This window comes from Nipponia nippon, unplaced genomic scaffold (assembly GCF_047370975.1).
Source record: "Nipponia nippon isolate SJK-2023a ecotype South Korea unplaced genomic scaffold, ASM4737097v1 scaffold_11, whole genome shotgun sequence".
NCBI classification, from domain to species: Eukaryota; Metazoa; Chordata; class Aves; order Pelecaniformes; family Threskiornithidae; genus Nipponia; species Nipponia nippon.
In genome coordinates, this window is record NW_028262302.1 from 20,943,482 (window position 1) to 20,970,712 (window position 27,231).

Below are 27,231 nucleotides of genomic sequence, written 5' to 3' on the forward strand. Positions count from 1 at the left end.
CATTTCACTTCTGCCATGCTCCCAAAGCCAGTTCTTGTAAAGCAACAGCAATAGCTGACTGGCCAAGATCTTCATAGCTAATAACAACTTTGAGGTATCTCTTTTCCTTCAAACTCCAACTGACAAACTTTAAGGGACTTGAGAAGGAACCTAATTATGTATGTGTGGTAAATCTTTTGAAAGTTACCCTCATTTTCAGTAGGCCTTTTGTTAAGGTTTTGGACTCTGAATTTAGATATAACTGATGAACTTATTAAAAAGTCCATACTGTTTCTTTCCTCTATCTCTGAAGTGGAGTCAGGCAAATTTGCTGTCTCCTAGACTATGCCTCGTGAGAGGATTACGAAACTAGTTAGTTCTTAACTTGTTTTGTTCTTAAATTCTGAAACCAATGTGTGACAGATGTGCCAACTCTTTTTGAAAGGGTAAGAGTTGTAAACATCTACTAGCCTCTGAGTTGCTTTAAAGATTTAGAAAACACGTTATAAAGCACAGACTACAGTATTTATCTACTGAATCTTTTAATTACTGGCTTATTCATAGACCTGTTTCTTTACTTGTCTTGCAGGTGTGCCTGTATTTTTATAATAAACTGTACAGGGGAAATAGGGTGACTAAGGTGGATGCTGGGAGTTTCAATGCCTTTTCCTCACCTAACCTGCCTCCACTTGCAAATGCTGAGGTTGATATTACAAGTAAGCAACATCGTCTCTTAAGCCTTGTAATTTATGCCACATGCAATAGAACTCTAGCTGAAAAGAATCTGTGCCTATGTAGTTGAAATGCTGTTTTTAAACTCAAATATCTTTGAAAGCTCTGTAGCTTGACTCCACTTTATCTGCCCTGAAACTGTTTAAATATTAGTAAGACTGAGAATTTGTGACCCAACTGCATTTATCTATTGAATATAAATGTGAGCTAGACTGACTTTGACTAAAGATCCAGACTAACCAGAGGGAATGTTGCCCCTGTGTCATGAAAATGCTTGCTCTGAAGATAAAAATGAGGGAATGAGGACTGAAAGAACAAAGAGTTTAATCTCGTTAATGACCATGCAGGTCTCTGAAATCAGGCAAAAGAGTCATTGCAGAGTACTTGCAGTTTCAACAGATTCTCTGTTTGATGCATGTCATTGTGTAAGATATTTTACTTGATATTTAGGACCTGTCTAAACTGCAAGCACACTGAAAACAGCAGACCTAGAATATGCTCTGTGTGAAGTTTTTTTTCCCCAAACTTACTCAGACTCCCTATAATTTCTGTGTGTCTGTTTTTTAAGGAGAAGAAAAACTACATGAAGATTTCAGTACCTGTTTGCAAAGTCATTAACATGCTGATGTCTGTTCTTGGATAAATGGCACCCTTTCTTTGGAGAGGGGAGACGAGAGACACACTTGGAGTCTAGCCAAATGAGGAGTTGCCAAAAAATTTACTGAAGGACAGTTTAAAAAAATATAAGATGTTATGCGAGCTGCTTTTGGATAGGTTAGGTATATTAAAAAGGAGTAGGACTTGGTGACAATCTCCATTATTTCCAAAACCACGAAATAGGAGGGGGTTCCTGAATTCTTTTGCTAGGTGCCATTACTGGCAGTAGGAGCTCTAGCCCTGTGCCGTGCAGCATGCCATTCTGAATGGTTTCTACTACTAGGGAGAGAGACATTCTGCAATTTGGAAAAATAAACTTATCCCTTCCACCTAATGAGTGGGAGTTACTTAACAAAGTTTCAGGATGAAAGTGCTGTGTTTGTAGCAGCCAGATACAAACTGAGGAAGCCTGTGAAATACTGTAGTGGTCCGTAAGACGTCTCTCAGGTAGAGTGTCTGCCACTGTTGTGTTACTGTGTGGTGTCAAATATGGCGTATCTGAAATCAACAGAAATGCTGTCAGTTGATTGTTGCAGTAAATTAGGGAGAATCTTCTTTCTTGGGTTTTTATGAACTGCATCAAATAGGGTATAAATAAATTCCGTTTACTGACTGATCAATAATGAAATCAAATTGCATGCTATTTCTCTCTTGGATTTGAATGAACTGTTTTGTGATTCCTTGTCTAGAGTAGAAAAATGAGAAATTTATTAAGTACTTCCCTTGGCCCATATTGGGTCCCATTATCTTTTCAGCAGAATGCCCCATTGAGATCAGTGGGGATTTCTGATTTAAAAAGTGATTGTGTGATAGGCTCTATTTTTATTTGTTTCAGTTGATTACCCAGTTAGGGTAGCATCATTTATCCAAGATGACGGTGTCAATAGTGAAGGATTGTTTCATTTTGAAAAAACATAGTTTATAGTATGGGCAATCTACTAGTGCTGCTTTGTTTTGTCCAAAGTAATTGTTTGAAACATTGCTGTCTCCCTTGAGTTTGCTTGTACAATCCTCCTATGAAACTTTCATGGAGACAAGGAACTACCCGGGGCTTTTAAAAACAAATCAAACAAATCTAGCATCTTTTAACTTTTTTTTTTTTCAAATGACTTTGTATAACATGTCTTAATCCTCCTGTAGACAGGGCTGACTCTTGCTGCTTCAGCATTATGGAGAGCAGCCTGAGGATGCCAGGAGGAGTAGGCCATGTGCAGAAACTCTTCCTCGAGCTTCCCAGTTCTAGCAAGGCTGGGAATGAAAACTCCAAAGAAGCAGGGGTGGAGAGATGACAGGATGGAGGGAGTGGGGAGTGTTGTGGGATAAGAGCTTGCGATCATGGGTTGGTACACAGGAATGAAGAGAGGAGATGCTGTTTGAGGCTAGGCATACCATATTAGAGCAACAATCTACTTCAGAGCCAGAGAAGAGAGGGAGAAGCTTAGTCTGCTTCCCTTCGCTTCCCTAGCTGCAGCACTCCTCTTCATTTTCGATATCCATTTTTCACCCTCTTCCCGCTTCAGATGAGGCTCCCACTGGATTTCTGATCCCATCAACTGGCTGTGTTCTTGGCCAGATCATTAGCTCTGTTAGCAGCACCTAAGAGTCTCGTTATCCAGTTTTAGATGAGCAAGAGTGTCAGCTTCCTCAAGACTTTCAATTTAGCACAGGAAACTCATGTAAGAAGTGAAAAATTCTAGCGAACTCCTCAGATGAGTGAGAAACCCAATGCTGATAGGAAATACTTTTGCAGCAGAATCAGAAATCTCTGTATGAAATGGATAATCTAGGAATAACCAAAAATATTTCTAAGATCTTAAAGCTTATCAAATAAAAGATCTTGCCTTATTTTTCTCATATTTTGAAAACAGGAGAGACAAGGAGGACTGTTTCACTTGAAATGTGTAAAGAGTCTCAGTATATTTCATAACTGATTGCTCTCCTCTGTTCTCTATTGTCCTAATGAAGCAAATATGAAACTTGCTTTGTTATCATGGCTGGACTTTCTTCATCACATACGCATGTAACTTCTGCGCGTGGTGCACATGTACAGAATCATATGATGAGAAACGTAAATTGTGTAGGGGATGAACAGAGCCCGTGTGACTGTGCATGCAGTTGTGGTGCAGCAGCAGCAGGTTAGAAGGCCCTTTTGGGGTCGTCTACCCACCCGTCTCATTAGAGGGAAGCTATTCGTCACTAGCCAAGTCTGTGTCTTGGTTGGCAGTTCTGGTTATTTATAGTAAAAAGCCCAAGTCATTTATGTATTAGGGCAAATGCCAGCTCTCTTCACTGAAGTGCTTTTGGTCTCCCCCCCGCCTTGTAAGCAGGCATGTTGATTCTTGCAACATCACCATTCAGTTTAAATATTCATTTCAAAAGGTGTGTGTCAATTGTTTTATAACAAACTGCCAAAAAAGGGGGTCTATGTTTGTCTGCCTCCTTCAGGAATTTGCACTCATAGGTTGGCCTGTGCTCCCCACCCCTTGGCTGCCGCCATGAATCGTAATGAACGCCGGGGCAGCTTATATAATGGTAGGGCTCGCCCGTAGCCCTGCAGAGAAGGATGAGAAGAAAGCGTTGCTGTTTGTCTGGAGCTCTGCAATCATGAAAAGCTGTATTTCTTGTTTGATTTCATAACTCGGAGTTCAGTCACCACTCCTAAGGGAGGTGTCGCTCTTAGTTGCTGCTCTCCCATTATAAGTTGAAACCTGCATTGTGGCATAGGCGCTGTTTAAAAAAAGGGGTTTTCTGCTGCTTTCTAGACTGTTTAGAGCTGCTTCTCTTTTTTATTTTATTTTTAAGTCAGGTTGATGTTTTTTCTGCACTAGCCCTATCACAATAGTTTTGTGTGTGTGTGTGTGTGTGTGTGAGAATAAAGCTGAATACGATAAGGATGTATTTTTGAGCTGTAATTTTAAAAGCTGTAGTGTTTGGTAGGGAGGGGGAGATGGGAAATAGCAGAGTATTGTTTATATAATGGTTTTGTTTGGAAGAATAAACAAAAGGCTTTAGTATCTTGAATGCAGTCTCCTTGAATAATGCAATCTTTTCTATCCCAAGCCATTTTGGAGACAGTATGTAAATAGCCATTACCTCTTTATTTTATGTACATTGCTTTAAAAACTTTCTTTCAGCTGTGCAAGACCAGTAGCTAGCTTACATTTGTTCCTCAGCCTTGTATCCATATTTACATAATGCAGTACACTATATCAGTCAAACTCTTTACAAGCACAGGCCATCCAAGTCAGAACAGGTTACTGTTTTCTGTGTTGTGCCAGACCCGAATACCCCTAATTAGTCACTCATCCATAGGATAAAAAACTGTTATGAACACCAATACATACAGCTTTTGGTACTTCACCTGCTTGTATATGAGTTTCTTACTTAAGAACAGTTAGTGATTCCTAAGATTTTTTTAAAATTTTTATTTTTTTTTGTTTGTTTGTTTAACAAACTGTGTGGTATGACTATAGGCTGCAAGACCGCTGGTTTATTCAGTACAATGAAGATGCTTGCACTTAGCTATGCGACGTAAATATTCTTCCTTTTTGTGGATGTAATCTTTGAGACGGAGGATGCAAAGGGTGTGTTCTAAATTTTTTTTTCCCCTGCATGGTGCTCTGCCTTACTTTACAACAGTTCTGAATAAACCAGAGATGAAGTCAGGCTTTTATGTATATTTGTTTGTCTTTGGCTCTTGTATCACACTTGCCTTTTGTTCTGCTTTTTAGACTCGTTTGTCTAATGGAAAACTGATATCTGTGGAGTCTGAAGTACTGAGCAAGTTATGCAGGCTGACGAGGTTCATGACCAAGAGAATGCTAACTCAGGGACAATCTTTAGTTCTTTTTTTAATATAGTTTGGAATTACATCATTGTACTATGTCTGCATGCATTACATTTATCTTGAAGATGATACATTATTTGGTAGAGTGTACTCCAGGAGTACAGGTATAGGCCTGGTGCAGGTCTGACTTCTGAACCTATCCTCTGATCTCTCTCCTTGGTCTTCTACTTTTGGCAGTATCTTAGTGATCCATGCCAAGGCAGGTTTCCTCAGTTCATTCTTCAAGTTCGTTCCAGGCATTAGGGATGCTAATAGTTGCCAAACTTAGTAGTATACATTTGTGAAGTTTTGGCAGGGACTCCTAGCTTATGGAGGATAAAGGAAAGAAAGCTCTGATACAGTTTTGTTGCCATCCCTTCTTATAGAGGAGGCTGCTTTTAAAGCATTAATCTGTGTGTTAGAAGGTTGAAAGGACTGGATTTATTGCTGAACACTGCTGCTTCTTAAAGCACAGTGCTCATGAGTGAACATGGTTAGCCAGGCCTATGAACCTCAAGCAGAACAAATGCACAGCTTTCTGCACTCACCCATGTACCTCCTGCGGGTCTCTAACTCACTCTGGAAAGCTCATGGAGGTCTTTGAGAGCTACTTGGCTAACTAGTAAATCCATCCAGGTGTTTTCAGAACCACGGTGGCCAGCTTAGCACAAAGAAACTGTAGAAATGGTCTATATTTCTATTCTCCCATCCCCAGAGCATTAGGAATCCACGTGCTGAAGCGTGGCTGGTTGGACAAACATGATGCCAAGCCAACTGCTTGTGACCTGTTTAAAGACTTATGGTATTTTTTTAGAAAGAACATACAGAGGCTCCAGCTGCTGACAGGGCACCACGACAGGAAGGGAAAGTTCATAAAGTCTTATAGGTGACTGCTGTTTTCTGTCCTGACTTAATGGATTGTGTAGTTTTTAGTATCTCTGGTAATGGGGCAATGCAATAGGCTTCAATGGAGGCTTCTAAATGTACTCTGAATTTTCTTGCAAATGTCTGTCTGCTGATTGCAAGAGATTGCAACAGTAATTGGTGTGAGTAACTCTCCGCACGGCTGAAAGCAAGTCAGTATTATGCATGCAGATCTTTTATCTGTCTTGCTGCTTGGGAGTTTCTCCAAAATCTGAAAAGCTTAAATCATGATGGGGAAACAGGTGGCTTTACAGCATGGTCTACTTTCATTGAAGCATGATGCTCTGAGCTGTTGGCTGCTGTTTGTTAAACCTCTTCCACTGCCTTGTAGGAGCCGTCAGCGCTACCAGTGCTGCGCTCCTACACTGAAGTAGTAAAATTTTGAAATCAATAATGCATGACTTGGCTTCTAATAATGCAACACAAACAAACTATTAGTTAAACAGCTGGCTTCAGGCTCTAAATGTATAATCGGAGTTAATTGAATCCTTGCTATTTTATTTAATCGTTAGTAACTACCTAATAAACTCTGGAGGTGATTAGCGGCAACAGTAACTGCATTTGTCATCTCTTATGTCTGGGAAGATGAAGGTCTGTTTTCTAAACATGAATCCAGGCTGGTATCAGGCCAACTACATAACACTGAAGTTTAGGTCAGTGCATGGCAGGTAAATATCTCACCTATGCTAGGCCTGCACGGCGCTCTGTTGGTTGAGGCTTTCTGAGCACTCTCAACTGGAAGAGTTGGCACTAACAGGACATGTTCAACATTGTGAACCCATCGGGTCTAGTACTCGGATGCTTTTCACAGCTATCAGACTTCTCTTTTGAAGAGGTTGTAGTAGAGGTATACAGCTTTGTGTCTGATAGGTCATCCTGTTCACTAATGGGCATTGAACTAAAATATCCATTTTGGAAGTCTTTGCTATAAAATGCTACTAAATTGAAGTATACATGTTAAATATCTTCTTGAAGAGCACTAACTTAGAAATATTGATGAGTAATACTGATATATCTTGGAATCTAGGCTATTTTGGAATTAAAGTTAAAATATAACACAGTTGAGGCTGACCTGGATGTGGCCTTGAAGACATATTTTGTGGTACCTAATAAATACAGTGTGTTAGATCAGCTGTTACGGCTGCTGTCTTAAATGAGTCTTTATCTCCTCTTTTCCAAAATACATTGTCTTTCATGAATCCCCTACATAAGAAACAGTTTTAAAGACAGACTTACTTTTTTGTAAGTATGAAGTGCTACAAGTGTACTTAATATTATGTCTTAATATTAAATTAAAAAGGCCATTTCTCTTTAACAGTAAACTGGGAAACGGTGTGGAGAGCCAATACCAAAAAGAAATTTCGAGTTCACACCAATATGAACAGGAATGTTGGGCTTCTGCGAATCTTCCCAGGAATCACTGCTGCTGCTGTAAGTGTCACCGCTTCATTTTGGAAGTGGGTGAAGCGATGCTCAAATACTTGATTAGTTAGCTGAAGCAGGGAAGCTGCATTGTTGTAGCAATGGTTGGGGTTTTGGAGGGAAGGGAAAGAATCTGTCTTCTTCTGATAAACGTTTTTTTGGAATATCAGAGCATTCAAAGACTATTTTCATATGCCATAAACTACTGATAAAAGCTTTTCAAATATCTTTTGTCTAAACCGCCTGGGCTCTGAAACTTAAAATTAAGGTCTTATCAGGGCTCATAAATAAGTCAAGTGTGCTTTTCTAGGCAGGTGCAGGCTACAGTGACCATGGAAATGCTCTCTTGCTGCATATTGAGGCATATTAATAGAAATCTTGTGAAAGAATACACAATATGGTGGGTGGAGGGGAGTGTGACTATTTCTACAACTCATGCTTCTTTTTTAAGGTTCATTTTGTCTCACACTGATGGTTAACATGACCCTCAGCATTCATAAAAAGCTGAAAATGAGAAGTGGGATTTTGCTGCTGAAAATGGGAAGTGGGATTTTTTTGCCTTTAGGAATTATTTTGCAGAACTGTGGTTTTAGGTAGATTTGTCTTTAAATTTTTGTCTAATACTAGTACCATTAAATTGACAGGTCTTTTGTGGCTGTTGCCATCTTAAATTGAATCCAGTAGTTTAAGCAGCACTTCTCAATTATATTACCATTCTTTTTAGGTGAATATGAACAGATGGAAAGGCAGAGGGGTGGTATATTTGCAATAAAACTCCAACTGCATAGTTAGCCTCATGGGGGCTTACAGTGTATTGCATTTAGCATAGGTGATCAGCAAGGAAACGTCTAGGTTGTTTAAAATACATCTTTCTAGGAAGAGGACTTTGCTAGGCATCTTCTTACAGTGAGCCACAATAGCTACCTCATTAACAACTGGCCCAGAATGAATTAGTGTCTCCTTTTTTTTCTGCCTTGAGTTAAGTCAATTGAGTTTTGAGTTAAAAAAACTCCAGGCTTCATTAGAATGTTCTTTCCTGAAAGGTGAGACTCTCTCTCTCTCTCTCTTAGTTAGGCAGACATTTGTTAACAAAACTCTTTGCTAAAGTAACAAATCTGGGCAGGGGTGGGGGTTCTAATCTCAATTAATAATTCTGCATTTATTTTGTAAGTGTAAATCTACCCTTTTGTTCCGCCATGGTGCAACAGTGTAGCCTGTTAATGGCACTTGAACAATAGCGTCCTTTTTCACACTGAGGTCATGACTGTAGAAAATAGTTTATTTTAAAATCTATCCCTCTAGGAATTTTAAAGGAAGCTAAAGAGTGAAATTCTCATTTTTTTAAAGCTTATTCTACAGTCCCAGTTATGGCAAATGGAGAGCACAGAAGGACATGAGAAGACTGAGGCATGAGAGCCTGTAAGACTATAACAGGAATAGACCATTTTTAAAAACTCTGTGCCATGCATGAAAATCTTAATGTGACTTAAACACATCTTTTGTCTCTCTTCCCTGTCTTATTTTTAAACAGGTAAAAGCATTTCTTCAGCCTCCAATTGAGGGCATTGTAATTGAAACTTACGGAAATGGAAATGCCCCAAACAACAGAGAAGACTTGCTGGAAGAACTGAAGAAAGCAACTGAACGAAAAGTAGTGATTCTGAACTGTACGCAGTGCTTACGAGGGTCTGTTAAAATGGTCTATGCAACAGGGCAGGTAAGGGTTGTACAATGATTTCAGACTCTATTGCTGTGTAAAAGAAACATCCCACTGATACAACTTGATTGTATACTTCTAGTAGTCCCAGTGTATAAGACCAGATTTGTTAAACTCTAAAGATATTGCACATAAAATAACTATATCTGAAAAATCTTAAGCTGGAAGCATTTAAATATGTATCTGCAAACAAGATCGTGTTACTCCTAGTCTGAATGGTCAAAACAGTCAGCTCAAATCCCAAATTAGTGATTGCTTGCTCTTGTCGTGTGCAGCACTCCAGGGTACCTTGCATTAGATTGGTAGTATCTCTCCCAAAGGGATTCCACTGAGCTAGAAGATAGTTTAGGAGTCAGATGATGAAATAAAGTAGTATTTGATAGGCCAGCAGTTACTTAGCTACAATGTAAGAGCATCAAGAAAGCCTGCAAATCTAAGCAATATTCCAAATCCCAGTTTTTTATTTGCCTGGAAATACAACTGAATTCAGTGAGAGATTGGAGAACAGTATGTAAGGAACTGTCTGTCTTGCAGCATGGAAATCAGTTGTGTTTAACCCATGAAGGCTAGCTTAAAGCAGACTTTGTGTAGATAGTGTTAATATTCAGGGCATTTTATAGTGAGTTTCTCAATTGTGTATTAAGACATGACATCACTGGCACTAATAAGAGCTCAAAGCCATATAAGAGTATGTGTTGCATGTGGTAGTGTGAAGGAAGCTGGTTTAACTGGCCTTTATAAAAAGGCTAGCCATTAAATAGCCAAGAAGCATGCCAGAGGGTGACTCATCCCCCTGTTTTAGACACCTGGTTTTGTTGGGAGCAACCACCCGTCTGGCAGAGCCAGCCTCTTCAGTGACTGCAAGACAAACCTAGATACTCTAGTCTGGTGCTGAAACCTGCCTCTTTTAACATTGGTTTTGACACAGCTTTAGATTATATTTGCTTCAAGAACACGTAGTCTGTTTTGAGGAGAAAGAAAAGGAGATTGTAACAGTTTCTTTCCACCTCTTCAGTATCCAAACTCAGTATTTTTTGATATGGGCAGTCATTTGGGTGTTGGTAAAACTTTTGCATAACTTAATGGAGGTGTTCTGAGAAGTATTAACTTTTACAAAGATCCCGTGCTCTGTAGCGAATACGATAGGAATACATGGATTAGATAAAACAGTTCACATGGAAGGAAGAAAGCAGTTAAGTCAATAAAAGATACCAAACATATTTGAAAAACAACATAAAAATTAAGCCTAGCTTTTATGTGATCTTCTGCTTGAAATGAACTGCTAAAATGTACGGAAGGAAGAAAAAAAACCTTTTCTATGCTCTGGTTAAAAGATTCTCCAAGTAGACACCTCTAAAATGGCTCTTGCACTCTGATCCAGACTGTTGATATGCTGAATTGAAAGATTCCGCTCAGGTCTTACTGAACCACTGTGAGGCTGTGTGGAAATGTGTTCACTTCTGGCTCCCACTTTTTATATGGAGCATGTATTATGTTGCTTCAGTATCCACTGATGGAGGCTGCCCTGTTTTCTTGGCATCTTTTGAGGAGAACACTGACAGAGCCAAGTCCTACAAAATTACTTGATGCTTGTTCTTTCATTGTGTTCTCCTTCTCGTAAGGAACTGCTCAATGGAGGAAGTATCATGGGTGAATGCTGGAAAGTTGCTGTAATGTTAACTTTACTTTGATTTTTCTTGAAATAAAATCTTTCACAGGTCTCTGCATACGGCTAGGCCATTTTTTACTCATTCAAGCTAGCCAGGTAGGTCAGCTGAGTCCCTGGTTTCCCTTGAAGTGTTTGTTTTAATTAACTGAACGTCTGGCCTCTGATCCATCTGCACAGTAGAAACTTATAATTGAAGGGACTTTAGGTATAGGAAGGAAGCTGGGAAATCCCTTCCTCCTCCTCTTTCTCAAACCCGTTGAAAAAGCCCTAACTGTTCTTTGGCTAGCTCTGCAGTACAGAAAGTATTTCTCCCCTTCTCTGTATATGTTTTCCCATGGGACTGTTAAAAATGTTAGTCTGGAGCTCTCGGAGGTGGTTAATGAGCTGATTAAGGCTCTGTCTCTTGCTACAAATATTAGTTAAGCCACAACAAGTTTCAAAGCTGAAGTTTATATACAAGGTATTTAAAAGTAAAATGCAGTATAAAGAACCTACTGCAAGATGCTTAACTGTGAGGCATCACATTATGGCAAAGATGATGATCTGTGGTTTCAAGAAGCCTGAGTGTTTGCCCAGGTACAATTCAGTGACAAGAGATCTGAAATCTCCTTTGTCTTTGCTGTCTTGCTCACTGTACACTTACGGAGCTTTCTGACCATAGCAAAGATCTTTCTGCTTTTTGCTTTGGTTCAGGTAGTTTATTTTTTGTAACTACCAGAAAGGTAAGTTAAAAAGGTCATCTTTTTCAGTTGTTCTTATCAGAAGTGTGTAAATTACATATTTTAGTTGTATGTTCTAAATCATACACTGCTAGCGCAGGCTGAAAGGATCTGAAAACACTCCTGCTGTGAGCACACTGTAGTGCTGGAATTCATCCACAGCAATGCCCCATAAAAGAATGGTAAATATGTCTGTGTGAGAACAGCCTACTTGGCAATGTTCAAAATGCCACTGGGTTAAAACAGAATAACTGCAGCTTTTCAATAAAGGGAATCTGACAACTCTGCAGATAGCTGATACGGACCTGTAACCTTTCCCTTTTAGCATAGTAAGTGATCGTGGCAAGTGTTTGGGTGAATTCTTCAATGTTATTGCATGAAAAGTAATTTAAAGTAAAAGTCATCTTTATTCAGCTGGCTCTAGTATTTGCTTGGTATTTGATAACTAAAATTACAAAAATTACAGTGGCAGTAGGAGGAGCAAGAGAGTGGAGGCACGGCTGCATACTGTATTCTGTGTAGCTACTCATCATTCATACACATTTTCTGTTCATGTGGGTATTTCTGAATGCTGTGCTAATTGGAATCATTATTCCTTTTTATTCAGACTCTTGCTGATGTTGGAGTAATTCCTGGAGGTGATATGACACCAGAGGCAGCCCTAACTAAACTGTCATACACGCTCAGCAAGAGTAAGCTTAGCTGGGAGGAGAAGAGGCAGGTAAATATTTCAGTGTGACCTTGAAAGGCTTTAACTTTCTCATCTACTGTGCTAACTTCTGCTTAGCTGAATGCCTTGAGCTTCTCCCTTGCATTTAAAAGCAATTGGTTCCAGAGCCATAATGTGAACATCGTGGTTTTTTCCTTAAGGAAAATACTGTTAGGCAAATGAATGCATGTAGATTGGGAGAGAAAAGAATTCTCTGCAAAAGTCAGGTGAAGACCATGACAGAGCCATGAAAATGCCATCTTTAAATGGTAGTAGTCTACCTTGGACATTTCTGTGCTAAAAACCCATATGTGGAAATTCATATGGGAGACAGAATCCCAACCCTACTGAAGTCAGCAAAGATCTTGTCATTGATCTTAGTGTGGTAAAGATTTTATCCAAGACTCATTCACACAAAGCTAATTCTGAAAATAAATGTTGCCTCCAGCCTCTTCCTTGACAGCATTACTCATGACAGTGTTAGATTTCGTTTCTCTAAGAGGAGATATACTTCAAAAATACATAAAAAATAGAGGATTATTGTAAGAACCAATTGTAACTGATTTTAAAATCATAACCCCTTTAACAATGTTCTTACGTTCATTGGTGCTTAATCAAAGCATTTCTCCTCAAATTACATAGTTATATATCATGTTCCTTTTATAGAAGGAACATCTAGCTCTGAATTAGATAGGGGAGCAGCAGTCTGCAGGAATGCATGTGCTTCTATGCTTGTATGCAGTGAAATCATAATCCTGACACTTTGGGAGATGACATCATGATGAGTCACTCTCTAGACTTAAGCACTGCATGCACATGTGTATCTTATGATGGTGTTTTGTTTTTATTAAAACTGAAACAAATTTGATCATTATTTCATGCTCAATATCTTCCAACCAGTAGCAGGTCTTGAGACAAACATATTTGGATACCTATGATCATAAGTGGGGTGGCTGGAAGCACAACTTACCGTGCTTAGAAACAGTTTCAAACTCTGTGCTTTTGGTTGTTTGCTAAAGCCCTGGCTCTGAAAAATGAGAGGAGGAGGAGCTATGTGTTTCTTCAGTGAAGATGGCAAGAACAAACTCTGCGCAAGAGCATGCTTGACGGGCGACATAATGTTGTGTGAAGAGTGGTGGTATTGCATGTGTTTGTGTATATACACTTTACAAACCCAGGCTCTTCACTGATGTCCCTTTGGTGCACTCACTGACCCTGGAACATACATATGTTAGCCTGTTTTTTTAATGCAGACTTTAATCTTCTTGCACAGAGGATTATTTGACCTGGGACAGGAGAAACTTTCCCAGCTGGCTTCCTGCCTAGGTGTGTGAGTTAAAACTTAATTTGAGATCCAGTTTACTGAGGTGAGATAGCTGACTTACTCAGGTGAGGACTTGGTGATGGGATGTTTTAGGTACTACTGGCACGAGGTACTCCTCCATCTTCATGTGCTGCCGTTTGGAATGTGCTACACAGTTTTTGTGTGGTGGTGCTGGGACCTCCTTTATATGGTTTGCAAAACAAAATAACTTTTGCAATTTCTTTGAGTTAAGCAGGATCGGTTTCCTCATTTGACTCATTGTACAGACCCACAAACAATTGTGTTGGCACAACTAAGGGAGCAGCATGCTGCATTGCCTGGGCAGGAATGAGTGGTAGAGACCAGGAGAAGAAGAAAGCCTGGAAATATGTTGTCTGTGGCAATATCTTCAGCTAAACATATCACCAAACAATAGTCTCCCAAGAGACGGAAGCTCTCCTGAAGCTGGCGTGGTTATTTTAGGATTCTCTTTCAACACGAAGAAGCAAGGAATGTGCCCCCAGACACATGCAAATGACTGCAGAGCTGGTAGGACTGAGTAAGGCACGTAGGGCTTTGCACGGAGTGCATTTAGCACAGGTGCCAATTGCTAGGGTTACCTGTGCAAAGCAATGATCTCAACCTGTCAAACTCCAAAAGTGTGCCAAAGCAGTTTGTATCCTCCGAGTTACATGTATATGGGACTCTTCCAGCAGACAGCTACAAGTGTTGTCAGCGCTTGGAGTTTTTTTTTTTAATAAAGGGCATGCCTAGACAGAAGTAAACCTGGGGCATTCCTCCTTCCAACATCACATCTGTTTCTTGCAAACTTTCACAATCCTGCTTTTTAAAATTCTAATTGAAATAACTACGTGCTTTATAGCTGCATCAGCAACCTTTCGTGAAAGAGTGCCAGTATGTAAAATTGTCAGAATTGAGGAAACCAGTTGCTTTTTCTCAATGACTCTCTCTGTTCTCCAGATTTCCCAGAACCTGTCTTTTGGAGTATTTTCTTTTCTTTATTGCCATGTTCAAGCACTTTCTACATGTGAATTGGCTGACCTTTTTTTGTGTTGTTTTTTTTTTTTCCCTAGTTGTATTGGATGCACCCATCCTGCAAACTGTTACATGCCTGCTTTAATATTGAATGACTAGTACTACTGTAGACCCTCTGCATTCAAAGCTGGCTCTATGGCCAAATTTTAACAAAATCAGGGCTAACAGAGCTGTTTGAAAATCCATTGAAATACATCACCGTCCACAGACAGCACTGCGCTTTGTTTTGAGGCCTACGTACACAGTCTGTGTAGGAGTACTGAGGTTTGGGAATGCTGGCAAAAGGCAGCATTTCAGAATATTCTGGTCTTCAGCCTCGCTCTGCTAATTACTATCTTTGTGTTTTTAAGTAGGCTGCAGCTTACCCCATTAGGGAACTTTTGTCTGCATACTCTAAAAATTGGGGTGTTTTGTTATGTGTTTATTTTGGTTTCTTTGCTTTGGAAGAAAGTTTTATTTGCCTGTCCCTTTTTCCTCCCTCCTTTGTCTTTTTAAACTTGCAATCTTCATGGGACAGTAACTATTTCTTTAATCTTTTGTCTGCATTCAATTAGTTTCCATAATTCCTCCAGACAATTTTCTAACTTGATCCTAAGGTTTTTTATTAGACTACTACCATATTTTTCCGCTGCTAACAAAGGATTCGATTGCTTGCTTTTCAGATGCTGAGTGAGAATCTAAGAGGAGAAATGACTCTTGTACCCACAGGAGCCAAGATCTCTCTGAGAGATAGCAAGTTTATTCAAGTGATTGCCAAATCTCTGAGTATCAGCAGCAAGGAGGTATATACTTAAATATTTAAAATTGAACTCATGTAAAGCTGTAGACTCAGTTAAATGAACCTAGCTTAAAGATGAACAGCAAAGCTGAAAGAAAAATGGAACATTGGAGCTTTTATATTATTTTTTTAGTACTGAGTGTCCTAGCTAACCAGTTGGGTTAGGGAGAAAGGCCACAATGACAAGCATAACATTAAAATGTTTTTAATTAAAAACATATTAACTTTTTTTTCCTCTTTGTAGCTCCATCTTGAGTTTATTTTCTTGGCTGGCTGGTTGCAATAACAAGCCTCAGACAGTTACTGTAATTCAGGGTATCAATATGAAAAAGTGCTTTGTATTTTTGTGGTCAAATGTATTGACAGTTTGGAGCAATCCAAATAGTAACGGCTAAAACAGCTTAATTGTACATGCAGTCACAGAAGGCTGATACTAAGGAAGCATTACACAAGCGTAATTTGTGGTGTTTTATATTAGTCCCTCCCCATTGGAAAATCAGAAAATTTTTACAACCAACAGTATTGGTTGTAAGATACAAGTATTTGCTTTTCTCTTGGCTTGGTTTCAGGGAAGATGGGATTTTCAGTAGCTAATGAATACTGAATATATGGTTCTTCTTTAGTAACTGTGAGAAATGGGAGGATATTTAGGGGGCCTATGAGGCTTGTCAGTGCAGGTTTGGAAGTACAGGTTACACAAATATCTGAGGAATCACATGAATAAAGTTGATCCAGTCTTGAGGAGACTGGACTATATGTTCTTTGCTAACTCCTACCAGCACTGTTTCTCCTACTGTACTGATGTGTAACTATGGCAGTACCAAGATGGTAATTAGTGTATGCTCCTTAAATGGTATATATAGATATCAGGTACTTGTAGTGTCGCCAGGGAGGAATATAAATCTTTCATGGATGTGAGACCGACAAAATGTAAAATAACATGAGACTTCTTTCCTTCCAAGAACTAAATGCTACCATTTTTAAATAACCAAATGACTAATTTGGAAACTTTACATGAAAGCAAGGGCAGTGTTTTTATGACTTGGACATCAAGCATATTAGAGGCGAGGCTGATATTAAATGTTTAATTTTATTTGTTTCTCAGGAGTTAGAAGCCGTAAGAGATGCATTAATTCCACCTTTGGCTTGTGCTGCAGCTAAACTGGGTGACATAGACGCTCTGAGAGCCATAGCAGAAATGGTAATCTAAAATTAACAGTTTGTACAAAACACATTTTTTTAAATAGAACTGTAAATGATGGGAGTAAGCTGTGCTCACTGGGAAGCAACTACCTAAGTCTTAGAATCAAAGTGCTTTGACTAATACAATTGGTTTCTAGGCTTCTCGGTCTTTGTCTTTCAAAACTGGTATGTTCTTTCTCCTATTTGGTTCTCAGCTTTTACATTTTCTTTTGAACTGTGAAAATACAGGTAGATTAAAATGCAAGTTCTTATCTGCTAACTTGGAACATTTTTAAATGGTTTGTGCTACTTTCTTTTGCTTAACTTTCTTTATGCATATTCATAGTATCCAGCTTTTGGATGTAAATCTGTCATGATTAAAAAAAAAAACTCGAAAATTATATTTAAGCAAAACACAGTGCAGTGCTAATTCAGGATTTTTGGCCCTCCCTATAGCTCTAGCTTGGGTTATACCTGGAAAAAAAAAACCCAGGCATTTCCCTGTATCATCTTCTACACCTCTTTTTTCTCCTCTTTGCCTTGGTTTACCCTACTCTTGAGACTTTGGTAATGGGCCTAGAGAAAGGATAAATATATCTTGAAAATAACAATAAACTAAGACAAGTAAAATTAGCAGACTATAGGCACAAGTCGCTGTACGGTGTACTGCAATAAAGACCATATCTGAAGGGGCTGTAATGAGAATATGTGTAGAGGGGGGAACATGCAGAAGGTGGAATAAATATCTTTATTGGTGCTAAAACAATGCTACAAGATAAACTTCATGTAAGTTTGACAAGCTTAACGTTTTGGTGGCAGAATTAAAATGTGGTGTATGCATCTACTGTTGTACCAACAACAATGTGCAGCCATTATCTTTTTAGCATGCGAAGGATCTGTCCTTTTGTAGGGTGGAAACTTGAGCTGTGGAGACTATGATGGCCGAACTCCACTTCATATTGCAGCCTCTGAAGGGCATTTACCATTAGTTGAGTATTTGTTGACATCTGGCGCAACTGTTTATGCTAAAGACAGATATGGATCTACCCCACTGATGAATGCGATCAAGTTCAGGTAACAACATAATTTATACACCGCTCTATGTAAAGTTTATAAACCTTCTATCATTTTGGATTTAAAGTCCATCCCTGTGTTTTGGTCTTGTTTTGTCTCAGCAATCATGTGTTAAAATGACAGCAGTTAAAATAACACAAACCAGCTTTATTTCAAAGGATGTGACTGGCCTAAATTAGAAGATCTTTTTAAAATAATATGAAATGAAAGCAAACAATTTGGTATGCATGCAAAATTTTAGCATAAGGTAACTTATTGCGGCCTTCCCGCCAAGGTTTTGCCCATAATTTCAGGACTCCACTCTTTGTTATGAGGCTCCCTTATAAAACAGAGCCAAACTGATAACTCATTTTGACTGTCAGAAGTGAGAGTGCAGGACCAAGGGCTGTCTGTTTTCTTTCTGCCCTCCCCTTTCTCATCAAGACCAGACTGTTTCAACTGGCACAAAATATACCGGTAGGTTGACATGTTTTAATCTTTCCCTTCCACCAGTGCTTTCCTGAGTCTCTTGCTGGCTGACTGGTTTTTTTGATTTTTCCCTTCTGCCCACTCATAATTATATGGGATGGCTGCATGGCTCTGCCTGCTTTGTGGATTTCCTCTTCCTGTTGTTCTGGATGTCAGCAGTTCTTGAATGGTAGTCATAGACATGTGATTTACTGGTCTTTTCCATGTTGTATAGTCCTAAAGAATGGCCATAGCACAGAATATAAAAGTTATCAGATATCAAAATTTAATTTTAAAACACTTAGTTTATATAGCCTGGGGATTCATAGAGCCATTGGTCTTCTAACGTGTTAGAAGCTGCATGCCCTAATCTCTTCTTGTTTCTTTGATCCACTTTCAGCTCCTTATCTCATATTCAGTCTGTATGATGGCAGGAGGGAAGCTTTTTTCTGTAAAGGAGCTTGAGTGGTAGAATTTTCATGGTCTTCACGGATGTCTGTCCCCAAATATTCCTACAGCTTTCTAATGTTGACAAGTTCACCTGGTCTGTCAAGCTGGAGTGAGCTCCCTGGGAGGTCTGACGGTCCTGGTTTTGCATTGGCTGCAGGAATAACTTGAAGGCTTTTTCTGTCTCCAGAAAGACCAGATGTAGAAAACTCAACAGGCTCTATTAACTTGAGACTTGAAGTCCTATGTGGCCCCACTGTGCTATTGCCATACCTACTGCATGGTCCCCTATGGCTTTGTAGTTGTTGCTTTATCTCATGAATACATAAGCCTTTCGGTGGCAAACCCTTAAAGTCTTAAAGCAAAAACAAGCCCAACAGCAAATCAAACAAACAGCCTCGCAGTTGAATAGAGGTGGCTCTGGTCCAATGTGAGAAAATGCTAAAGCATTAGATACCATTAGATGTTCCTGCAAATCAGGCACCTACTTTTTTTACCACACCCATCTACCGCCTGAGGAATTTCACATGAGCTTGTTGTTTGGATTCCTTAGTCTTGCCACTCCTATATTAGACTCCTACTATGACTCTTAAGTTCTTTAAAACTGCACACCCATTTTGATACAGGGAATTGTAAAAGGAAACTGCACCATAACCATTTTCAGTTTCTCTTTTTGTTTCTACTGTTGGAATGAGAGGAAGAGTTGACTTAGAACTAATCTCATAAATGTGTATTTATGATCTGCTGTGCACTCACACTGCATTTCACACTGATAAGCATATAAAGGAGAATGGTAAAGATCAGACAGCTGTACATGTGTGTAATTAGATACCCACTAAAAAGATTTCTGCTACAGAAATATTTAAATTCTATTTATTAAACAGTTGCATGCTGAAAATGAAGAGATTATCCTGATGTAGTGTACAAAGTGGCAGAGAGGGAAGGGGGAAAACTGATCTTGATGAGCAGTCAATGCTTTAAACTGTTTAATATTGTAACTTTCTCAATTTTACTGAATATTGCATCAGCTTAATCCCATTTTCTGAGAATTAATATTTGTTTAATTGGCATTTAACTGCAGTACAGTATCCACTCATCTTAAAAATAGCTTTCTTCCAGTTTTTTATGTCACATTTCTCAGTGGCTTGCCTTTTAACCTAGCATGCAAACCTATATAATGATGACTGATTTCTCTTTTCCATTTAATAATTTGTAAAGATGATCAGGAGTTATGTCTCTTCTTAAAAGCTTCTTAACATAGCACTGTCAGCTAGTAGACCAGCAACTTAATCAATATCAATGATAGTCTCTTAAATTCTTTTACTTTAAGTGACTCTTTCTTTCTTTCTTTAGATGGTAAAATGTGGAGTCCCTTTCTAAATAAGAAATAAAATACTGCATTTCCACTTTTTCATTTGTAACTCTGCAATTCGCGTGTAGTCTCATTCACTTTATTCATGAAGCTAAACAGACCACTGTTAATTTAGGCCAGTTGCTTGACATATCAAAATTAGTAGCTTTCCTTTAATTTCTTTGAGTACCCTCAAGGGATAATTCATTTTCAAAACAATAGAATAATATTTTTTAATAACAGAAACTCTCTAAGCAGGAAAATGTCTTGAATAAAAATTGTGTATATTTTATGTAGTAAAAGCACTTCCATTTACGTGTAGAGCAGTGGTAAAAGGTTGAAAATGGGGAGTTGCTCATACAGTGCTGTGAGAACATCAGATTAGAGGCAGTAAAATTACCTCCCACGTAAATATGAATTTAAATACTTGATATTTTGCAAGGTTACATTTACATTACTTCAGGAAATCTAAGGCAGAGTGAAAATCTAACCACCACTGACTCCAGAAGTGCACTGAGGCCTGTCCTTACAGTATTTCAGCATAAAATTCCCACTGATACCATACAGAAAACCAAACAAGTGAAACTAAGCTGATCCTGCCATAACCATTCCAGTTGCTAGGGGAGCAAGCATTAAAAAGAATGAAGCCAGTCAAGTTTGGATTTACATTACACCTGCGTTTCTGTAAAGAGAGTTGGTGGAAGGTGTGCACCCTAAGGCCTCAACCCTGCAAACTCTTACATGCGTGTTAATTTCACATGTGTGATTCATCCCTTTTGAAGTTGATTCACTTCTAATAAGTGTCTGCCAAGTCAAGGCCTAAGATGATATGTACTGTACGGCACCTTGACTGCTGTAAATCCAGAGCCCTCGTGAACTGGTAAAAGTTTGGATGTCTTTATCTGGAACTCAGACTTTGCGAATAGCAGTGAATGTTGAAGACCACACCAAATCATTTATTTTGCTATTGATCCATTAAAATATTAGTATACATTGGGGTTTTTATCTCCAGTGTTATCAATAATGGAATCTAGCAGGGAGGAAAAAATAGAAACACTTTTTGTCTATTTGTTTTTCCCTTCAGAGAGCAGATGAATGACAGTGGTAGTATCAAAAGGCTAACTGAAGTAACAGATGCAAAATAGCATTGTTTCTATAGCCTGTGTCTGACCAAGAGCCACAGTTTGGTAACAGAGCGCACAAAGAAAAGGGAGAGTCAGGAACAGTTCACGGGTGACAATTGCTCCTCATGGTTTTGCTTATCAGATGGGGCTAGACTGGACGAGCAGCTGCGCACCCCAGGCTAACGTGGTGACGTTGGCCTTCCCTCCACACCTTGAACTTTCATTGTCCAGCAGTTGCTCTGCTCTTGGTTTTGTGCTGTCACCTTAGATCGGGAATTGCATTTGAACCGTTGCCAAGAAGTTCATGGCTCGTGACATCAGCTGAACTTCAGATCAGCTAAACTGTGAACCTTGTGAGGCTTTTGTAAAGCCACAGGAGAGCAGCACTTAAAGAAACAATTTCTAAAGACAAATACCTCTTATATGCCTAAGACATAACCGTATCAGAAAATTCACAGCCAGCCTCTTGAAATATGAATAATGCTCTTGTGGTAGGTACAGGACAGCAGAAGTGGTACTCTGGATAGGGCTTCAGTTTCTGCAGAATGTAGATGCCGTTTAGGTGCAAGTAGGAGCAAGCTGTAGTGTGACTTACCTCCCGCATAGTTTTCATGTTGAGTGATGGGAACGTGAGATGTGGCCCATTTGGTTTCTTGGATGGATCTGCTCTTTATAGTCACAGTACTAAATTTAACACTTTTAAGTTGCACATTAATATTTGTCCCTATTCTTCCTCTACCTTACCCTTCACTTAACAAGCAGTGATATACAACATGTCCTCTTCTTCCCACCATACCAAGAAACATGATTTTGAATGATTTCCAGTCATCGGGACATTGTACTTCTATTTAGAAATGTTTCATTGTAGGCATTTATTGTAAACATTGTTAGTTTCAATGCTTGAAGAGTTCTTTTATTTCAAACCACTTTTTTTCCTCATTTAAATTTGCTGTATTAAACATGTGGGGTAAATGCCCCCAAATCTGTCTGTATCAAAGATTTATAGAGTGACACTGAACGTGGTAATGGCTGTGTGGCGTAGGTGGGACATGACGTGCTTTCTGGAGGGAATCTTGCTACCTGTGAGGAGTAAATAGTTACAGCAGAGGAAAAGAAAAGCCTGGCTCTTCGCTGGAATGCAGAGATACAGACTTCACACGGGGAGCACATTGAGGGAAGACACCACACATTACATGCTTTGCTGCCTTTTATCTTTTCGTGCTGTCCCATAGCATAGCTTTTATTTTAAAAAGCGCTAGTTTCATGCTGTGATTTCGAGTGTAAGGTGGGAAACGAGGAATACCTCAGGGCAGTTGTTGGAGAGTAAGCAGACACTCCCCATGTTCAGTTCTGTACCCAATGTGAGCCTGAGTGGACAAACATGTTCTACTTTAATCTATTTTAGGTCAAATTTCTTTTCAGCTAATTACTGTTCTGCTTAAGACTGAACTAAAAATTTCATACATGTAGAATTCATTCTTCACCACAGATTGAAAAATAGAAAGCCGTGCCATTATTTGCTGGCTCAAGGAGATGCTTGTGGATGACTAGCCATGTCGTAAGGGACCCACCTGAGAAAATATTTTAGATAACTGAACAAACTTGCAGCGTATGCCGTTCCAGCAATGCTTTGCCATGAAACAAAGAGAGGTTTTTTTTTTGGCTGTCAATTGAAACAAAGTACAATTTAAATAAATCTTCCTGGTAGGTTAAATAACCTATGTTTGGAAAAGCAAAATGATTCCTATAGAATCTGTACAGTTCTTTGTTTAGTTTATAAATTAAGATCTTATATGAAACATATAAGCTTACATAGGTTTAATATGGGTAACTGTAAAGTACCTTCTCTTTCAAGATGGAGTTTCCTAAAAAGAAGTAGAGGGATTAGATAAGAAGTTTAGTCCAGTTCTAAAATGAAAAGACCCATGGCTACCTCCAAGAAAATACAAGGGATTAAGCAAAATGTGTATGTGAGCTTATTTTTTATTTTTAATTAATACAGATGAGTTTTTAGGTAATGGGTTGGGAAAGCCCATATATTTCCTATTACAATTATATGCCTAACTCTTTATTTTGAAGTGTTATGGTATAGCAACTTACTGAAAGGAGGAACTATGAAACTATTCCTGACCTACTGGTGTCATCATGCTCTTTCTGGAGAAAAAAACTGTGTTTGGATTTGTGAACTAGATCGTTTGTTCAGCAGAGAATCATGTTGTCACCTCCTTTTGGAGCCTAGTTCTAAACTTTTATTTGGCACATTTGACAACATCTGTCATGTTATTTTCTACCCACAATAGTACCTTTAGGGACTGGCCTTTTCAATAGACTTTCTCAAGCATCTGACTAAGGTATAGGAGTTGGCTGGTAGTGCTTAAGTACCTGTTTGTCCCTTTATCTCAAGGGAAAGGACAAGGAAGACTTCTAAAGACTCCAGGCAGAAATAAATAATAAAGGTATTGGGAGGAGGGGGTTAGGAAAAGGTGTGCTTTTGTGGGAGGTTTGTAAGAATACTTACTACAATTTTGAAGCCTTAAAAACCTGATTAGCTTCTACATTAACCTAAAGATTCATTGCTTACCTGCAAGACATATGTTTTATTTAAGACTGGTATATATAGGCATTGTATTCTGCAAAATATAGGAATGATGCTATGTAATAAATGCGAGTACTTCAGTCACTAATATTTCAAGTGTTAAATTAAGCTAGCACTAAGATAAAGTAAAGAAAAATTCTTTGAAGAGAAAGGGATGCATCTGTTTTATTTTCAGAGCTGAACTTAACACTTCCATGAGCTTAGTATATGAATGATGTTTTGATAGGGAGGGCAGATCTGTTTACGACATCTGTTACCTTGGAGAAGATTCATTGGTTCTGTGATGGCAGTGAATAAGAACTTTCACTGACTGTTTATGTATATGACTAATGCTGGATTTAGCGGAAAAAAAGCTACTGGTCAAGACACTTTCTGTTTTTTCTGTTCCTTTCATAAAGGCACATAGAAGTGATTAATTTGTTACGAGAAACGGGAGCGCACCTTTCAAGCCATGAGTTGGAGGACATTGGAACAATACTCTGCAGGTAAATGCGATATAAGGTGAGGTGGCCCTAAAACTGGGATGGAGAGGGATGGTTTTTCAAAAGAGACTCTCAGAATGGAGAACAGCGTGTAGACAACTTCCAAGAAACAGTTGGGTCCCTGGCACATGGTGTGGCTATTTCTGTGCTAGACTAACAATGAGAAAACAAGGGAAGTGATGGAATTAAGAATCAACTCTGTGTCGGAGCTCCAACGCAGAGAGTATTGTGGGGCTAAGTGAACTGGAAGCAAATATGCCCTGTTTTTTCCGAACACTTTCACTGAGAAAGGGTGAGGAGGAAGCTGTGCAAGGTATGACTTAATAGCAACTCTATTTGAGAATAAAGCTGCACATAGTGCATCATTTTTATCTTCTTAAAATCCACTTTTCACTTGTATGGGAATGGCTTCTACTCCAACTAGCATTTAACATCGTTCTTAAAAATAACAAAATCAAATAGACAAATAAGTTTAACGCCAAAACTTTTGAACAACTGCTCACCGTCTCTATATTTAATTTTAAGAGGATATAATCCTCTGTTAAAGCTGTTCTTCCATACAATTTCTTTTAATATATAAGGTGGTTTAATCATATGGATATATATTATGAAACAAAGTAGAACCTTGATTTTATTTTTTCCAGTACTGGTCCTGAATTACAAATTACTGTGAAAATTGTAAGGTTTCATGTATTTCCTAAAGTTACCTATAGTTTTTACTTCATTTCTTCTTCTCTTCCTCTTCTCAAAAACAAACAAAAAACCCCTGAGTATCGGCCTTTATATCAGGACTTGGCAGGAAACCGTGAGACCTGTAGGGACCAGCCAGTGCTGTATATTGTCTACAAAACTATAAGGTCAAGATAAAGCTTATGTGTGTTCTGTATAGAGACTGGACTCTGTCCTTTGAGCAATTCTGGAATCAAGAAATACTAGCTGGAGTGTTTACGTTGTCGTAACACTCAGAGGAGACTGGGCAATAAGACTTTTACCATGAAGTTAAAATATGCGCTTCCCAGGGCACTGCAAGTGATAGGACAGAACTAAACCCTTGGTTTGCATAGTTTCCATCTGCCAAAAAGGTGAGAGGAGTGGCTTAGGGAATGGCATTCCTCTGCAAATAAATTGGCCCCTTACTTAGCCCTGGTGCCACGTGCAGAACCAGTTTGGCTAGCTGACCTGGAAGGAGTATGTCCAAAAAAAAACAAAGAAGAGAACAAGGGTCCTTTAAACAAAAAGTGGTTCTGATGCAGTTTGTTACAGCATTTTAAGGAGGATCGTACACCCTGCATCTGTATTGCATGATCTCCTGTTGTTCCAAGCTGGTATTTTGATAATAAACATTTAAGATATTCTGAATTTGCATTGATGGTAATAAGTTTAGTATAAAAACAATGTAAATCTTCCAAACAGAGGGTGAGAGTGCACGTGTGTGCAGAGGCTGAGTGAGGACTCGGCGTGGAGTGGCGGACTTGGGGTGAGAGGGGAAAAGGCTCTCCCACCTTGGTGCAGGTCAGGAGCCAGGGCCGTGGCTCTCTCCCAGCCGGCAGCTTGGACTGGCGGCCGTGGCCAGGGGCAGGCCCGCTGACAGATGTCACTGCACGGCATGTCCCAGGAGCACAGCCAGCCTGAGGCAGTGGTCAGGCTTCGAGACAGCGCTGAAGTGTCTGTGAATGGTGGCTCTTCCATACACTGCTCCTGCAGAGCTGAAGGGCTTTCTTTTCTCTTGCTGTTTTAGAGGGCCCAGCATAGTCTTTTCCACCAAAGTGGACTTTTTCCACAGAGCATTATTCAGATGCCTAAAAGTTATTAAATCTGGGGCACCGGTGTTTGTCCTGCTGTCAAAATGTCTCAGATACTTCTGGAGTATCCTCAGATGACCTGACTGACACACTCATTTTTCCAGCATGCTTGGGCTCACTTCTCTGTCCTACCTCTTACCTCCTCCTTTTAAGCCTTCTCTTTGCAGGCACTGGCACCTTCATGGCAGTCAGCGTGTTCGCATGGTCAAGCTGCTTATAGAACAAGCTGTTTATAACATCTTCCCTCTGTCTAATGTGACCTATTTTCCTCCATCTCTTCTATCTTGTGATGTGCCTTAAGCTTCAATTTGTACCAGTCTGAATTTGTCACCAAGGCAATATGTCAGCTTCTTGGGGTTTAGAAGGACAAAGCTGCTTGCTTTCTGATAAGCTCTGGGTTCCTGCACTTAGCTAACTTAACTTTTTTCTCCCATACAGTTCTCTCTGAAATAGAAGCTATAATCATGTTTCCCCCCTTGCTACTTACCTATCCTCAAACTGGCTTCCATAAAAGACCATGAACAGTGATTTTTGTGTTCTGTCTCCTCAGCTTCCGTTTAGACTCGTGATTTTAGAATAGAATAGAATAGAATAGTTAAGTTGGAAGATTTTGGAGATTAAATAAAAATAAATGTGCTCCTTTGGCATTGGTGATGTTTGAAAGGGAAAGGAGCACCAACCAGAACCGAGTTGGACAGTATCAGCAGGAACTCTTGTGTAGGAAGTGCAGATGCACATAGGTGCAGCCAGGATGATCTAGTTATTAAATCTGTCATGGTTTCATTTGCTGGTTTCTTTTTTTAAGTGAGAGGTGTTGGTCTGATTTTTGGAATCACTTTGTTGATGTTTGGTATCTGGTTCATGGCTTTGTTTTGAAATGAGAAAGAGGTCTCAATGTTAGTAATCTGTTAAAAATGTCAGAATCTCTTCTCATATTGCAGTTGTATTATCATCTGTCTGCAAAACCAAACCATGACAAGATAAATTGGGACACTCAGACTTATTCTGAAGGCTTGTCAAGTTCTGGAGTTGGTAAACAGTTACTTTGTGTTCGTTTTTTAAAGGAAAAAAGCCTATATCTAATTGAGATACTCTGTACAAAGTCTGTACTTCACAAAATTAAATAGGGGCATAATGCCAAACCAGCTTTCTGTTTCATATTCAGATTTCACAAAATGATATGATATAATATACAAGGATGCAGCCCTTCAAAATCAGCAACTTTCAGAATAAGA

The 27,231-nt window shown here is 39.1% G+C and overlaps 1 protein-coding gene across 1 annotated transcript in view; it reads left to right on the forward strand.

The window, feature by feature from the left end:
- ASPG (asparaginase) overlaps positions 1–27,231 on the forward strand; it is a 47,800-nt gene that overhangs the window by 14,660 nt on the left and 5,909 nt on the right. Inside the window, exons 6-13 of the mRNA XM_087747009.1 lie at positions 569–695; positions 7,437–7,549; positions 9,072–9,257; positions 12,253–12,366; positions 15,376–15,495; positions 16,597–16,692; positions 17,584–17,747; positions 24,111–24,197. Coding sequence (XP_087603135.1) covers positions 569–695; positions 7,437–7,549; positions 9,072–9,257; positions 12,253–12,366; positions 15,376–15,495; positions 16,597–16,692; positions 17,584–17,747; positions 24,111–24,197 — 1,007 coding nt within the window. The remainder of the gene's footprint in view (positions 1–568; positions 696–7,436; positions 7,550–9,071; positions 9,258–12,252; positions 12,367–15,375; positions 15,496–16,596; positions 16,693–17,583; positions 17,748–24,110; positions 24,198–27,231) is intronic.